This window comes from Prunus mume, linkage group LG2, assembly GCF_029339155.1.
Source record: "Prunus mume cultivar Tortuosa linkage group LG2, ASM2933915v1, whole genome shotgun sequence".
Taxonomy (NCBI): domain Eukaryota; kingdom Viridiplantae; phylum Streptophyta; class Magnoliopsida; order Rosales; family Rosaceae; genus Prunus; species Prunus mume.
Window position 1 is genome coordinate 3,781,866 of NC_142699.1, and position 18,060 is coordinate 3,799,925.

General features: G+C 36.4%; 1 protein-coding gene and 1 pseudogene across 1 annotated transcript; one reads left to right on the forward strand and one right to left on the reverse strand.

Moving 5' to 3' along the window:
- Positions 1 to 7,414: 7,414 nt before the first annotated feature.
- XIP1 (Leucine-rich repeat transmembrane protein kinase family protein) lies at positions 7,415 to 11,187 on the reverse strand. Its single transcript, XM_008220936.3, has 2 exons — positions 8,458 to 11,187; positions 7,415 to 8,078 (listed from the first exon to the last, which is right to left on the reverse strand). The coding sequence occupies exons 1-2, from the start codon at positions 10,967 to 10,969 to the stop codon at positions 7,687 to 7,689; spliced, it is 2,904 nt and encodes a 967-aa protein (XP_008219158.1). The 5' UTR covers positions 10,970 to 11,187; the 3' UTR covers positions 7,415 to 7,686.
- Positions 11,188 to 16,377: 5,190 nt separating this feature from the next.
- On the forward strand, positions 16,378 to 17,846 carry LOC148919446 (uncharacterized; annotated as a pseudogene).
- The last annotated feature ends 214 nt before the right edge of the window (positions 17,847 to 18,060 follow it).

Below are 18,060 nucleotides of genomic sequence, written 5' to 3' on the forward strand. Positions count from 1 at the left end.
ATAAGTTGAGTTAATATCACGACACGAATTACATGTCCACCGCTCCACCAGTAAAATACCCAATTTTCAAAAATAAATAAATTTCATATTTTTGTAACAGAAAAAAAAAATTTAGAGTTACAGGAGGCAGTCCAAAAAAAATACAAAAAATAGTTACAGAAGGACGTGCTGCATCGATGTCGCCATCATGTCCTTCTGACTTTTCAGTGACGTAGAATGTCTGATCCCTTGTACCAAATGCAGATTGGCATTCATTACATTCAATGGCTATAAATGCACCTTGTTATAAAATTGCGATAGAAGACCCTATCATTCTAGATCTAGGTTTGGTTTTTTCATTGGGTTATCAAATGCAAAGTCCCCAATTTGTATTCGAGTTTCATTTTGATTTTTTGATTTCTATATTTTTCAATTGTGTCAACTGTAGTAATTTAGTTATTTCGTCAAATTTATATCTATATAGCCGCTTATTTGAAAGATGGAAGTGTCAATTCATATACAAGTTCGTTACATTGCTAGTGACGAAGTCATAAATTTAAGTAAGAGAGATCACTCGTAAAAATTCAGACTCTTTCTTTTATTACAATTCAAACGCATTTCACCACTCTACCAAAAATTCTCTCTGCCTCTACCATACTACAAATTCAAGGACGGTTGCAGTTAAAAACATTTATGTTATTTAAACAGTATTCTTTTTGTTTCTGGAAATATTAAAAATTGTTCCATGAATTTTTGTCTTAGTTTATAAAATTATAATGGGGGAGAGGAAGTGTAGGACACTCAGCCAACCACACTGACCCAGCAAACAATGAATGCCATGCCACTCAGCCACTCATTTATGGGATGAGTGTTACATGGTGGGCACAACAATTGCTATAGAGAGTTTGAATTGTCACCTTCACATCCCTCTATTTGGATTTTGGAGGTTGTTATTTTTTCCTATAATTATCACCATGATTATGAATATGATGTGGTAATTTCATCTTTTGGTGGAGTTTGGACAGGTGCACTCTATTATGCTTTGTATCTTAATTTGTGAGTGTTCTTATTTGAGTTGAATAAAGAGGTTTTCAATATTCGATGAGAAAACAATTATTTCATTTTCACGTCTTAAGTAGTAGCAAATTAAATTTTTTAAATTGAAGTTTGTTGACCTATATGTGGCAATTTGAAAAAGTTTATTTGCTACTTTAATTATTTATGACCAGCAAATTTTCCAAATTTTTTTGGTAAATACTACTAGGTGTGGGATTAATCCCTTTCGGGTTCACATCCTGCCACAAAGTCTTCAACAAGTTTCAAACCCTATCATTGAGGCACTAGGTAGCTCACTAGCTGGAGGTGGCAGTTTGCCAATCACATCACACCTTGTGGTTCAAAATTTTCAATTTAGTTAATACTATATTATGGTGAAAAGGAAAAACAAAAACTATGTATTTATTATAAGAAAAAAAAAATGCATGTTTTTAGTTTCAACATAAGTTTAAAAAAAAAAGATTAAAATATGGTCCTTTTGGTTTGCATAATAGTTTTTATGAGAATGTAATGCCCATGTTCATTTCTGGATGAGACTGAACTACTCTCGGTGTCGTGTTTAGAAATAGTAACCGAGGAAAATACTTCATTACCATTCCAATTTTTCATTTGTGCATTAATAAGAATTAAAATGTCTTTCAATTTTCTACTATTATAATACTTTTATGAAAATAAGAAATATCAAGATCATGATTGCCTTATTGAAAGAATGAAAACCACCGGAAAGTTGAAAAGAAAAACCTTAAAGTTTATTGACGAAATATTATATGAATAATAACCTTAATCACTTAACTAAAGTTGGTTTTAACTTTTTAATAGTGCATCTCAAATCCATGTTCAAGCCAAAAGTTGCAAAATTATCGGCAAAAATTAACTTTGTTTACGCAATTTTTTTTTTATTACAATGAAAGGGAATCGAACATTAACCTAATTTAAAACTAACACATTTCTCGACCTAATCTCGTCACTTGAGCAAGGACAAAAGTTAACATTAACTTGGTTGAACAAATACGAATGCAGCTACTAGCTAGGTGATGTTGATATTTTTGTCCAGTATAAGCATCAATTATTATATTTGAGTCATATGTTTGTGAGCAAGCAAAATACAGTATCTTTTACAATATGAACAGAATGACAATTGGATAAATGTAATAGTCACAAACCGTCCACAATCAATCTTTCTTGTACTCATCTTCTGTGAGTGTCGGCAAATCCTTTAATTTGGTATTTACAATCTTCATTTACCATTTCCACATTTCATAAATTGACGTGATGAAACTAAAACGCTAATCAAACTTCTTTTTTTTTTTTTTTTTATGGCCTTTTTCTTAGTGATGTTTAAAAGAAGACTTTTATGTCGGAATTTCTTTGACTCTTTGTGGTTATATGAGTGGAGGCCACTTTGTGTGCCTCATGTTATCGGTAGACTCCTGTATATTTGAATTAATCTTTTGTGGATCTTTCGTATGCTGACGGTCTTTGTGCCTGAATTATAAATGCAATATCATTTTTTTTTTAAATACTTAAATTTTATCCTAATTTAGAGAAACAAATTCAAGCGATTCGGGAGGGGGATTTACACAAATATTCATTGAGGGCGTGGGAGTTTCGAACTTGTGCCCATATAGGTGAAGGTGGAAAAAAAAGCTCAATCAACTGAGCTATACCTATACCCCACTGGCGTATACTCTTTTGTCTTTATGGTGCCCATAATCACAAATTAATCTTTTGGATCGAATTTACAATTTTATTTCACGATTTGGTATTCTATGAAATCATTTTATTATTCTATTTATTTGCTTATATGTCTAATCAATTTTTGTATTGAGCTAAGTTTTATATTATTTTTGTACTAATAATATCTGAAGAGAGAAAAAAAAATGAATCATTTGGATTGTCAAATTATTCATGGGCAAAACTTAAAAGACTAATTTGTTAGCTGTGTGTGTGAAAATTTCTCTTGAATGATCGTTGTCAAATTAGGACTCTTGTTTGCTATTATGAACAGTTAGATGCGAGGATCTAATTATGGCGATGCTTCAGTTAATGGCAATAGTGCGAGGATCTAATTACTTGTATTGAAAAAAATTGAAAAGGATTATAGGTTGTTTTAGGATTTTAATTGTTTGAATTTTGTGAACCTGATTAGAAATCATTCTTAATTGTACTGATATGAGTTTTATAGTTGTTTATTCGGCTTTTGCCTGAAACAGTATTGCTCTATTGGCTGATTGCACTTTTTTTTATTGGAACTATATTTTTACTGTCTTGTAGACGGCTTTACTGTATTGTTAGATTTTATGTATTGAAATTTAGTATTTTGATACATATTTTTTTAAAAGTGATATCTGGCATTGTAGCTTTTAGAACCCGCATGAAATTGAAAATGAAAACCTGTCCAACTCCAAAAAGTCCCCACCATCTTTTCTGATTTTGATGTATTTCTCCTTTCAGCATCTGAAACCGGCAAGACCCGTGGGCCAACCCAAAGCACAAGTCAGAGCTCATAAGCCCCACAGAATTGTTGTCCCAAACATCCCATTTGATCAGTTTTTACTTTTTACATTTCTGATTTCTGTTTGTTTCAAATATAGATATTTAATGTGAAGCTGTCAGATCAAAAGGTGGTAGCTGGGAGCAATTGATTAAATGTTTAATTGTTAATGAATGTTGGTAAGAACACAGGCCACAGCCGGCCAGTGCCTTGTGTGGCTGGGGTCATTAACAAATAAAAGTAGATCAATTCCGCTTTGTCCTGCAGACTAGTAGTCTCAAACTCGAGACCTACCCCTTCCTAACTTCGCCAAAAAGTTTGTTGTGCCCAACGTTACTGGACTTATGACGTTGAAATTGAATTCAATAAAAAGGATACATTAAATATTTTAATGAAAGAAACCCCAAACTCATCTCTGCATTTCTCCAAATCCAAATCTACCATAAAGGAGCATCCCATTTTGAGAAACTCCAACGGCTTGAGAATTTAAATTAGTGTAACAGAATTAAGACATACAGCCCGACAAAGAGACTCCGCCACCCCATTCTTTTGTAATCCTGTTTGTTTTGTTTTCTTGACATTTCTTGTTAGGTAAAAACAATAATGAATGGGAAAAAGTTCACCATCATTGCATATCAAATATGCAATGCCTGGCTAATCCACATTTAGACCAACAGTTTTGAAATTATACTAGCGTTTGTTTTTATTTCTATTTCATAAGAAAAAGCTATAATCAATCGTAGCTAGCGTTTGTTTTACTGTTTTTTTCAATTCAGTTGAGCAATTTTTGTGCATGATCGTAACACCATTATATGATATAATTAATTCACATAATATATGCATAATAATTTTCTTTCTATTGGTATACACATCTCCGGAATATCTTGGAGTAATATCCATGAGCCCTCTTGGGCTTGTAACTCATCAACTAGGAATCAAGTGATTGTGACGGTTCACTTGTAAGGACAAAGAAGAAGGGAAAGAAGATGATTTTGTAAGAACGTCAATTCTTAATTTTATGGTGCATCGTCAGGGGAAAAAAATAAGTACAGATGATGATTTTGTTATCAAGCATTCACATAAACATTGTGTTTACTTCAGATTCTTAGGACTCATGGCACAAGATAATAGCAAAAGATCATTGGTTTAGTTTCATAATTTCATGCTCTTGTTTTGGCATTGCGCTGCACACACAGACCTTGTTTTGGCATTGCACAGCTGGTGCCAAATAAAAGTATGTTTCCGATGTCCACATACAATTTTTCTGAGGGTACTGGTCTGTCGGAAATAAAATGCATCTTGGTGACATGTTTTTTATTGTTGTACCCAATTTTCTTAATGAATTTTTTTTTTTCAATACCACATTTTTCTGGTGTCTTTGTGAGTCTTGCTCTTGCTGGAAAACCTGGAGGACAAACTTGGGGTGGCCCAAAATATCGTAACTGACATTACGATGGGTAGCAAGTGGCAACTTTGGGCTTGGACTCATCACTCATGGCTCTCCTCCATATTGTGCAAACAAGAGATCAATGATAGAAACTGTTATAACTTTTTCCCCTACTCACAGTGCGTCTGCTTATACCAATTATCTTACACCAATTAGCTTTTAGTTTAATAATATATATATTTTTAATATTGAAAGTGATCTTAAGTTCAAATTCATCTCGTGTTGACGAAAAAGAAAATAGAGATGTAGCCTTTTTATTTTCATTGATTTTTTTTTTCTTGAAGGAAAAGTGGAGTATAAGGCCTTGAATGTTGATTACATAATTACCTTCCAAGTGTTGATTACATAATTACCTTCCAAGTGTCAACTTCTGTTATATTTGGAGTGGGATACAACTTTAGTGCGCACTTCACAGGCATTGCCAGTACATAACCCCAGGCCTCAACGTTTTAACCCCCTAGAATATGAGTGTGTCTCTCTTTTCCTAGACTTATTGTACATAACATTCATCAGAGTTAAAATAAAATAAAAAATTTATAGTGCTTGTTGCAAGTGTCAAGTTTTTTAATTTGCCTTACTATTTTTTTCTACTCTAGTTTTTATTTTATTTATTTTTCTCTTAAAGATCATGTCCTAAAGGCACTACTCAGATTCAGTATGTAGTGTGAAGTGGAATGCATGTAAAAGTTCTCCTTTGGTATGATTTTCAAGTTTCAACCCAATTAAATTAACCACCATTATTTTGGTGCATCACTGTTCTTGCATCATGCCTCACACTTATTACATTAGCACTTAATTACTTGCATAATCAGTGCTTCCTTTGTGGAGATAGTAATAATTGTTTCTATTTGTTTGTGAATGTCATTGTTAGCCAACAAGAACCACTAATTTATTATTTTGTGATTTCAGGCAGTGGAGTGGCTTCAAATAAGCAATCCTTTGCCCTACAACGAGGTAAAGTTTTCAAATAAAACATTGACAGCTTTGTTTTCTAGCACTATGTATGCAGTTAAAAGTTAATTATCATTAGCTCCTTTTTGGTAGCATGGTAAGAACATAAAACAGCTTTGGAATTTGGAAAGAAGTCAATGATGATAGTTGATAAGAATGACCATAAGGTGTTTGTGGTAATGACCAAATCAGCTTAGAATTTGTTTCCTGCTTTGCTGATTTGCCCTCTTGTACTTGTGGAGGACATATTTGTCCTTAGAATGAAGCTTCTTATATATTACAGCTTTGCATTGCCTTGATACTGATACCCCTGTCTTTTCATTCAAGAACCATTCTCTTTAAACTGTTCAAAGCTTCTGGCTTTTTTCCTTCATGGCCTCTCCACCATGCCAAAAGAAAAATATTTGTCTCCATGAATCTTATTCTGCTAAGAGGACCCCGCACCCCACTCACAAAGTTGGACACAGAAAGACCTTGCAAGTGTGTGCTTTGCTCACACGGTTGCATTGAAAACACACGCACATGTTGCCATGAATCATGATATATTTATATGCTTGTCACAACTTGTCTTCCCAAATGACTCTAGTATGCACCAAATGGCCGACCGATTTTCTATTCAATGTTTCTATGACATGACTCAACAATTATAAGACTCTTCATTTATCGTATAAGATATGTGTATTTGGATTTTTTTACAGTTTGAATTCATAATTTTTAGTGCCGACGTTTTGTGACAGATTGATTGACAGGTTCATCTTTCTCTATTTATGACATAGATTAATCATAATTCATTAAATTGTGTTCCTATTTAGCGCAAGTTGGTACTGGAGTTGTATCCTCGGCCTTTTAAAGGAAAATGATAACTGATAAATTTTGGGTTGAACATGATGTTGTCTATAACATGATATACTATAGAGCAGCAGAAAACTAGCTAGTGATAGAATATTTAGATGAAATGAACTTGGGAGAAATGGAATAATCCCAAGTCACACTTAGAATACCTTTAATCATTAAAGATTTTTCCACCTTTTGAGTGGAGGTTTTATGGCTCACTATCTATGGTGAAACAAGCTTGGTGCTTTTCCATGCACACACCTCCTCCATTCCAACAAAAATCAATAAAATTCATGTAGAAAAACAAAACAAGGAAACAACAGGAAAAAAAATTAGATTTACTGCTTACTCCTCTGTCACAGATGCTCAGCTATCAGTCAGGTACAATTATATATCCAATGGATAGCTAACTCAAGTGGCCCCCCCACACAAGAATCATATATGCCTCTTTACCTTTAAATTCAGAATCAGGATCCTACTTTTTCATGCATAAAGAAGGCTCTCACAATTCATAGCTTCCACTCCTCACTAATATATGTGCCTTTTCCCCCCACTCTAATAGGAAAAAAGCAAAAAAGATAAAGAGGAAAAAACAAAACGTATAAAAGTTAGGGAATGATTTCATTTGTTGTTCTGAGATATGGATGCTGAGCTTTACTGTAAAGCAGTTATAGTGACTAAATTCCTCAAATCCTTACAAGAGCAAAAATACAAAATACAAAATACAAAATAAGGGAAAAAGGAAGAAGATAAAGAGAGTGAGATAAAGAATCTACAAGCCACCCTCATGAAAACTAAGACAGTAATTAGTTATCTTTATGACCAGTCCCCTAATAAGTTTAAGAAGGACCATAGTTATCTGATCATATACAATTATATATTACTTAACCTGGGACTTGGGACCCAAGCAAACTCTTCATGCAGATCATAAATCATATGGGCTCTTGATTTTTGTCATATTTGATGATTCTTTAGTCTTTGATGACTTGCATGAATCAAATCTGCAAGGGTCTGCTTCAATCAACAACTGAACCACCTCCTTCATGGTTGGGCGCAGAGAAGGAGCCTTGTAGGTACATCGAACGGCAATGCGAAGAACTTGGATCATCTCCTCCTTGAATGACTCTGATAGTCGCTTGTCTAGAACCTCCATGGCTCCTTCTTTAGTGTCCACTTTGTTTGAAACCCAGTATATGATGTTCTTGTTCTCTCCAAACTCTGCCTCCACTGGCTTCTTCCCAGTTATCAGTTCCATTAAGACTACCCCAAAACTGTAGACATCGCACTTGGTTGTTGCTTTCGATGAATATGCATATTCTGTCACAGACATCAATTAAATTTAGTGAAACATTCTATGTAATCTATCCAAAACTGATTTGGAGAAATGAGTAAATTAAGCCAAAAGGCTAAGTGACACTATAATAGGACACTGTTGATTTTAGGAACTACTTTTTTGTTTTTGTTTTTCAGATTGCCTTGTGTCAAAGCACAGCTTACTAAAAGTAAATCAAGATATCATGGATATAGTACTTTCTTAGCTTTAAAAAAGCAACAACTTGGACCAGCCATAAAAAGTTGGCTACAGAAAACTTACCAAAATCAAAATTTAATGCAGACAGTAAGATATAAAAAAGCGTATATTATATCATAAAAATTGTCATGTAAATGTGAATGTAAGTTGGGGCAGAAAAATTACCTGGAGCTAAGTAACCATATGTCCCGGCAATAACAGTGGTTGTGGAATCTTTCCCTCCTCTTGCTTGTAAAACCTTGGCTATGCCAAAATCTGCAACCTTGGGTTGGTAATTGACATCAAGCAGGATATTTGTAGACTTAATATCTCTGTGAATAATTGGAGGCATCAGATCATGGTGGAGGTATGCCAAACCCTGCGCAATCCCGAGCGCAATCTGGTGGCGGGTAGGCCAATCCAAATGGATCCAACCTTTGTGAAGGGCATCCCAAAGGTTACCGTTTGGCATATACTCATAAACCAAAAGGTTGCAGTCCAAACTTGAGAAGTAGCAGTACAGTTTGACAATGTTTTTGTGCCTTATACTTCCCAGAGTCTCGACCTCAGTTTTCAACTCCTTGTTTATAAACAACTGATCTTCTGCAGAATCTTTTGCTTTCCTACTCCACAGCCTCTTCACTGCAATCACATCACCACTGCTCAACTCAATCTTGTATACTGTCCCAGATCCTCCATGGCCTACTATGTTCTTATCAACCATGGCTTCAATGACCTCACGGTGGTCGAAGCTGATTCGATGAAAGCTCTTTACATCATATGAGAAGAATGATGAGGACAGGGTTTCATCATGTTCCACCTCTGCTCTTTCTTTTCCAAACCGGCGCTTTAGAAACAGCAGAGCTCCAATGAGGATGATGACTATTGAAACTGTAACTACCCAGAAAGAATTTAGTTTCTTTTTGGTGAAAGATTGTGGACATGTGGGGAACTTATTTTGATCTGATGAATTAGCATAGACTGAAACACAGAGACCTGGGTTCCCAGAAAAGCTTTCCACCAACCCTCCTTTAATCAATGAGAGAGGAATTGGACCAGAAAGCTTATTGTTTGAGAAGTTGATAGAGTTTGGTAACAACTCACTGAGACTGTCTGGGATATTTCCTGTCAAGAGGTTGTTGGAGAGATCAAGAACATTGAGAGATTTTAGTGAAGAAAGCGAATCCGGAATGGAAGAGTTGAGCTTGTTGCCTTGCAACATCAGTAAATTTAGCTTCTTTAAATTGCCAATTTCAGAAGGAATTGGACCAGAAAGAAGATTATTACTGAGATCAATCTTCACTAGACTGATTGCTCCAGAGATTCCAGGGGGTAGAACACCTGAAATTCTGTTGCTCTGTATAAACAGTTCTGACAAATTTCTAGCCCTTCCAATTGTATCAGCAATCTGACCACTCAAATTGTTGTAACCCAAATCAAAGATTGAAACATGGGGAAGACTAAGAAGTCCTGCAGGTATTGGACCCTCCAAACTATTATAGCTAAGTCGAAATCGAAGAAGAGACTGGCATTCTGAATAACTCTCTGGTATCTCTCCAGAAAACTTGTTCTCCAGCATTAGAAAGTAGAGCAACTTACCTCCCTTGCAAACCTCTGTTGGCAATGGACCAGAAAGACGGTTCTCTGACAAGTCTAGGACAATCATAGGCGATAACTTCCCCAGATTTCTTGGAACTTCACCGGTCAAAGAATTGTCGTAAAGTGATAACATGCTCAGTGTTTTCGAGTCTGCAATCGCACTTGGGATTTCACCTGAAAGGGTGTTGTTGTAGAGTTGCAGAACTTCGAGCTTGGGAAGGCGACAAATAGATTCTGGGATCTTTCCAGTCAACTTATTGACGGACATGTCCATGTCTATGAGCTCTGTGAGATTTCCAAGCTCCTCAGGAATAGCTCCACCAAATTGGTTGTAGTAAAGCTCTAATTGTTTCAAATTCTTGAGCAAACCAATCTCTGCTGGAATTTGACCCCCCAGGAAATTTCCACTCAATTCAAGATCAACAAGAGAAGTCATGTTTCCTATTGATGCTGGGATCTTTCCTTGCACCATGCATGTTGTCAAGACCATAGATTTGAGCTTTGTCAGCCTGTGAATATCCTCTGGTAGTTGCCATAAGTTGAAAGCTCCATTCTCATTGAAGTTCAGCACCTCAAGGTTGGTAAGATTGAATACTGACATGGGGAATTTGCCTTTGAACAAGTTGTAAGACAGGTCAAGTATCCTCAGAAATTTCAAGCGTGAAAAATCTGGAAGCGTTTGGCTGAGGAACAAGTGATCCATGCTAAGCTCTTCCAGGACGGAGCAGTTGGTTATGCTATCCAGAAAGTCACCCTGGAGATTGTTACGACCAAGACGAATAACGCGCAACTCTGGCAGGTAAGAGCAGATATCTGCAGGAAAGTGGCCGGAGAGTGACCTACCGGAGATATCCATCTCGACAACATAACCTTCATTGTTGCAGGTGACACCAGAGAAGTTACAGTAAGGTTTTCCTCCTGTGATATCCCAATCGGACAAGGAATTGCCTGAATTATCTGAAAGAGACTTTATCATGAGCACAAAAAACTGAGACTGGTTAGTGTTGGTGGTGCTGATCATGGCTTGGGAAGAATGAAAAACCAAGTATATTATAAAGGACAGAGAAAGGCAGTAGGTGAGATGATTAGGAGAAGCCATATTTGAAGAGATCAAAGACGGACAGAGGAAAAAGAGAGAGAAGGAAATAAAGGGTAGTTAAAAAACTGGTAGTAATTGTGGCAGGGAAGGAGGAGAGGAAGAGAAGAAGTATATAAATGTGATGATTGAGGGGATCATTGGGTGCAGCAAAAACAAGCAGCCTTGATGATGAAAAAGGAGGGTTTGTGCAGTAGAACAGAGTACTGATGTGTGAGAGAGAGAGAGAGAGAGAGAGAGAGAGAGAGAGATGGCATATCTTTGCATAAAGAGGCTTTATGTTTATACTCCACTAGATGTACGTAGTAGGAGAATAACATCAGTGCCAAGTACTTTATACTGATAGCCACAAGACAAAACTAAAAGAAAATTGTATGTCTCCATGAATCTCATTCTTCTAAGAGGACCCCCCCAATACCACTCACAAAGTTAGATACACACACATCTGATCGATAATATTTATATAAATTTTCTGTAGCTGTGACTGCTGGGGCACCAATTTTATGTATTTTTGTATAACCAAAATACCGATCACAGAGTACTTGTAACGTGTTGGAAAAATAGGGTCTAATTGCTATACTAGTAGAAAAATCAGAAATACTAAAATGCAATTAGAGTATCTTCTGCTAGAGAGTAGAGGGCATATGCAACTTATGAATTTCGATACAAATGCTTGGGTTATTGACTTATTGGTACTGTTAGGGATTATCTTCAGCTGAGAAACCATGTCTGCAGAAACTTTTCCACTGTATGGCCATGTGTTTTTCATTTTTTGTTATTTTTCTTGTGTTGCTTTTTTTTGTTATGGTTCTTAAATTTATCCACGAGCTACATTTTAACCCCTCAACTCAATTTTTAGTTCTCGTAATCCTTCAATTCGACCATGTGTCCCATGTTTAGTTTTTTGGGTCACGTCCGTCAATTTTTCTGTGGATCTTAGGAGTAAATTAGGAATCTCACCGTATAACAATATATCACTCTAGTTGTGCTGCTCACTTCTTAGAGTTATATTGTGAAGAACTTAGGTGTATAGAATGGCCATTGAATCAAAGTACTAGTCATCTCCATAATTGAATGGAATTGAGTCTCTTGTATAAAAACATGTGCTGATGGACAATTTAGTACTTGGGAGTCTGGAGTATATATTATATATCTTATGGGAATAATTCTTTTAAAAAAATATTTACACTAAAATATGTTGATATTCAAAAAACTTCAGAATGAAGCTAGTCAAATTAAAAAAATTATCTACTAATTATATCTAATGCAGTCCATAAGTGCTAATAACACTAATTTACTGTTTAAGCATCACCTGGTCTGCCTCTGCTAGTTGGTTTTCAGCATATTTGGTATTTTGGGTGCTTTCCTACAGTTTGCAGAAGATTTTAGAATTTATAAGCCTATTGGGTGGTAGTTTTTTTTCAGTCCTCTTGTAAACCAGTGTTGTTTTGTAAACTTGATTTACCCTCCAATTGGTTGAGAGAGATAATTTTTATCCAACAGTCTTTTCTCAACATGTGGCTTAGTAATGACGGCAATGAAACAGTTGTTGGAAGATAAGAAGAAGAGCAAAAGCAGCATATAATGGCAAACAAACCTTTTTCAGGTGACCATTTAGGCCAATCCAAATCTAAATGGTGGCATATTCTACATGTTTTCAAGGGTTGAAGAATTTTACTTGCGAATTTGTTTATGATCAGTATCCTAGTTTTGGAGCTTTTGGTTTAGTGGCAAAGAAGAGTACAATAATCCCTAAAATTCCTAATTGGATGGAGGCAGATAAGTTGGGAATCATATCCATTATAAAATTGTGTTATGGGGAACGTTAAATTTTAGAGAGATGGGCCACACATGGAGCCAGGTTCATATTGGAGTTAATCATCTAGGTCTGTGTATTCATAGGTTAAAGTTTGAGTCGGAGTCGATCGGGTCGATGACCACATCCAATCAAAGTGTGGCTGGTCTGGGTCTAGGTTGGAGTCCCGCTACTAGCAATATCGAAATTGTCTCCAACTTAATCACCTACAAAACTCAGTAGGTGTGGTAGTAGGTATGAGATTTTATCACAAAAGATCTCGATATTATTAGAAGTAGAACCACTTATTATAAGTTGTAATTTATTTACTCAAGTTTCCGGGACTTTATATTCTCTAACATAGAATTCACACCAAAAAAGTAGATAAGGGCAGCATTGTAGTTTGTTTTACAAGATCCACATAGGATCATTCATTGCTGAGATTTCTATTACTGCTTTAAATCTGATGGGTTTACATCGCAAGTCCTCCCTTTCTTTGGAATTCAAGAACCCTTTACAACAACTTTTTATTCATTTATTTTACTTCTTTGATCTATAAAGAGGAAAAATTTACACTAATATCACCTGGGTTATAGCTTACGTGCAATTTGAAATAAATTAGTCAATTTTTTTTTACTTCAATTAAAATTTTATTATAATGGGTCACTTATAATTTAACTCTGTTTATTTTTTCGTCTAAAAATTTGACGTGATCCATTTTGAAAGTCTTTTAACTACATATTAGAGAAAACAAATCTCTTCCCAAGGACTCTAATATGAACATGACCTCATTAGTTGCCCTATTCATTTTGTAAGCATAACATGATTCTACTCGCACAAAACAAACCAAATTTTTTAAAAAATTCACCTAACTTCTAAGGCACATGTTGCCTAAGTTGGGTGCTGCCATGGCCCCTTTACCATGACTAGATGACCATTATCACGATGAATCTTTTAATAAACTTAAAATACAGGAAAACAAATGATGAAATGGTAATGTCGATTGTTGGCTTACTTTTGTATCCACTTACAAAATGGTAAACATCCAAAAGCAATACAAACCATTTGATTTGTAACACACTTCAGCACTCATTTTATGAAATCTTAAATGTGGTTCCCTTCAGAAACTAGGGAGGTTGTTTTGGTGGTTACAGAAAATAACCATAATTGCGGATTATCCATCTATCCTTACCAAGAATACAAAAAGCTTCTAGCTAGTTGTCAATGAGACACCAATGCTATGTCTATCAAGAACTTCGCAACGGTCAAGTTAAAGGAAAGAATTTCGAAAAGTTTAAATATATGAAGACGAAAGTAGGGTTATGTGCAGTATTAGGGACGGAGCCATATGTAGGCCTGAACTCATTCTCATATTTCTTTCTTCAAAATATGATCTTACCAACTAAAATCTCACCACTTCACTTAATTATTTGGATAAACATGTAGATTGTTGCATGCTCAACTCAATGGGTCACTAAGAAAAAAGCCCAATAGGCCTCTCCAACAACCCTTATGAATCATTGAAGGGAATCTCTTGTTGGATAGGAGGATCATAAGAGTGCTCAATGATGAAGCGCAAAGCAAAGATACTTAGATACCCCCACTCTTGAAAAGCCATAGAAGTTTGGAATTTCACCAAATCTTAGTTGGAAATGCCTTACAAGCTGCTTTTGCTTTTAGAGAGAGACCCACACTTTTCCTTTGGGTGGAGGCTAACATGCGCCTGAATCATGAGCGCAAAATAGCAAGTGGCATTGCTGAAAAAACATTGGAGACATGCCTTGTCTTTTTTGGTGACAAATTGACAAGCACTTCAGATGAGTGATGCCCGCGAGGTGCTCATGTTTGATTGGCTAGATTAATAGAAGCAAGCAATTGATAATCAAAGTTGTAGTCAAAGGGCCTGCAAATGGCCACACACATTTCATGCTGCGGCAGGCCGCGTCCCACCAGATCAAGTAAAATATTCCTCAAAATCCTTATCTTATAAGATAGAATATAAAGTCTGCTTTTGGTATAGTCAATACTCTCTCTCTCTCTCTCTCTCTTTTGTTGCAATTCAATCGTTTTCTATAGGATGGAATATGAAGCGATAATGATAGAGAATATAAAGTCCCGATTGAATTGCATAAATGTGATTTACAGTAACTAGAAATACAATCACAATTTGACATGTGTCGAATGTGTATTTCTAATTACTGTAAATCACATTTGACACATGTCAAATTGTGAGAGATTACGTTGAAAATTTTGTCATGGTTCTCATGTAAGTGTGCACATGAAAAAAAAAAATACCCGAAGAGTGGACTCTGGGGGATGAATGGGCTTGCTTCTCACAAAGGCTAATGTTATGGACTAAACTAATAGCCCATGCATACATGCACAAAGTTGGAAATGGGCTTGGAGGCATTTGGCTTTTTGTATTACAAGTTCCCATAACGTGAGAAAGTTTAGGACTTCTGTACCAGTACAAACCAGGTTTCTTTTCTTTCTTCTGGTTTTAATGTGTTTTAGTTTCTGGGGTTTGCTTAGTTTTGTGTAATTTTGTGTAGGGAAGACTAAGCTTACCAATTATTTGTAGGTGAATAAAAGTTGGTACTTTGTGGATTTGCCTGGTTATGGGTAAGGCCCTCATATCCATTTGTGAATGTCTGGAACTAGTTGCACATAGGGAAACTATCAAGGCCTGCTACTTCACTCATGTAAGTATTAGCATGGGATGACACAGTAGCACATAAAGCTAATTTTTCACTCATATACTGTTGTCTAGCATCTTATATGACATGCATTTCAAGGCCTGCTACTTCCTTTAGACTGCAGCTCTCTGTGTGACCAACCAACTCTCTCTAGGATCCCAAGTAGTCGTCGTGATTGAGGCTTTGGTGATTGACTTATAACAAATGTTGAATATCTATGTCTTATGACATCATATTTTTAAGTGTTGTCCCTGCTTATTTATCTAATATGGATGGCTAATATGCATACCTGTGATGATCTTTCTATAGAATGGAGATTTTTTACCCATAAAAGAAGCACCTATTTGACCATGGTGCTTGAGCCTCTGCTGATCCTCATCTACTCTAAACAAATTTAGGCATAATTCATGTTTACAATGACTTAGAGACCTGTCAAGAGCACAGTGAGCTGGCTGTCGTTCTTTTGAAGCTTCAGTATGTGCTGCAGTGTCAATGAGGAATAAATCATGTTATTTCAATATTGGTTCTTGTTAGCCTTCTCTTCTCTTTTTCTTTTTCTTTTTCTTTTTTCAACTTTTGTATGTCTATTGAATTTTTTTGTTTGCAGGTTTGCTAAAGCTCCATAAGCTGCTCTAATGGATTGGTCTGCATTCACTAAAGGTTTCTTTTTGCTACTTCTAGTTGATGCTAGTGTTCTACTGTTGAGAATCAAAGATTATCCTTTAGTTTAGGGATTGTATAATAGAATAAGAATGTTATATTATTTGATTTCTTGTATATATTCATTCCTAGCTAGTTAGTTTACTTGTAGGAGAAACCTACGGAATGTATTATATAAACATACATCAATGATCAATGAGAATTATTCTGGTCAAATATCTTTTCATACCAATTTTACATGGTATCAGAGCAGAGGAAACTCTAGCTCTTGGCTCTAGCCGCACCTGTCAAATAATCATCTTTAAACCCTAATTTTCATCCTTTCCTTGCCGCTGCCACCATGACCAAAGACCAAGAATCCGCTGCATCAGGAAGCAAAAACGATGCTTCCGATCCCTTTTTCATTCACCATTCCAATCATCCTGGAATGGTTCTTGTCTCCAAAATCCTTAATGGAAACAATTATGCGACATGGTGTCGCTCTATGCGCATCTCCCTAAGCGCGAAGAACAAATTAGGGTTCGTGAATGGGACAATCAAAGCCCCTTCGAAGAAAACTAAGCCTGAGAGTTTTGAGGTTTGGCAACATTGCAACGACATGGTTTTATCTTGGCTGCTCAATTCGATAGAACCAGATATTGCAGAAAGCGTGTTATACTCCTCCACCGCACAAGAGATTTGGAAGGACCTTAAAGAACGTTTTTCCTAACTTAACGCTCCTCGTATTTTCGAGATACAACGCACCATAGCTTCCTTCTCACAAGAGCAGATGTCCGTTGCTGTTTATTATACCAGGATGAAGAGTTTGTGGGATGAGCTGTCTTCTTACAGCGATGTTCCAGCTTGTTCTTGCGTGCCATGAAAAAGCATGTCGAACAGGAGGAACGAAACTCGTTGATGCAGTTCCTTATGGGGCTTAATGAGTCCAACAGCGCCATTCGAGGCCAGATACTTCTTATGCAGCCTCTCCCTACGGTTCGCAAGGCTTATTCTTTGATCACCCAGGAAGAAAAGCAGCGTGACTTGGGTTCCAGCTAAGCAATCACTGAACCAGCAGCTATGGCAGTTCGAAACAATCAGCGTTCAAATTTTTCTGGGCGTCAACCTCTTCACTGCAGCCATTGCGATCGGGATCATCATACAGTGGACAAGTGCTACAAGCTACATGCTATCCCCCTGGACACATGCTTCACAAATCTGGGAAAAGCAAAGGGAAAGTTAGCATCCGTTCCGCCAATAATGTGGCCTCCAATGGTCCATCCTTGCAGGAGATTCATACAGCTATGCCATCTTTATCCGAGGATCAATGTAAGAAAATTCATGCCATGATGAGTGACAACACTGATCCATCTCACGTTGCACCACAAGCCAATACCGCCTTAACTTCTTCAGGTATTTCCGAATTGTTACCCAATTTACATTGGATAATTGATAGTGGAGCAACTCATCATATTACATCGAATTCGAAATTACTTACCAAGAGGATGAATACTTCCTCTATGTTGCCATTCACTATGCCTAGTGGAGAAACAACACCAATTGCGTCTACTGGGACTCTTCCTTTGAACTCTTATTTTTATTTACAAGATGTGTTATGTGTGCCTACATTTAAAGTTAATATGATGTCCGTAAGTCAACTTACGAAAGAATTACAGTGCTCAATAATTTTCTTTCCCACTTGGTGTATTTTACAGGATTTGAAGACGAGGACGACGATTGGTTTGGGTAAGGAGCGTGATGGACTCTACTACCTTATGGCGTTGGCGTCTGATAGAACACCATCCACCACCCGACCTTCCTGTCACCTGGTTACAACTCCTGGAGATTTATGGCATCGCCGTTTAGGGCATCTTTCATCCTCTTGTTTACAATTTTTAGCAAAACATTTGAATTGTTCTTTTTCTTTCCATAATGTTTGTGATGCTTGCCATTTTTCTAAACAA

Excerpts from the sequence above, each read along its gene's own strand:
- XIP1 (XM_008220936.3), bottom strand. The coding sequence starts at position 10,969 with ATGGCTTCTCCTAATCATCTCACCTACTGCCTTTCTCTGTCCTTTATA. Across the intron at positions 8,079-8,457 it reads ATATGGTTACTTAGCTCCAG|AATATGCATATTCATCGAAA; the intron begins GTAATTTTTCTG and ends TGTCTGTGACAG.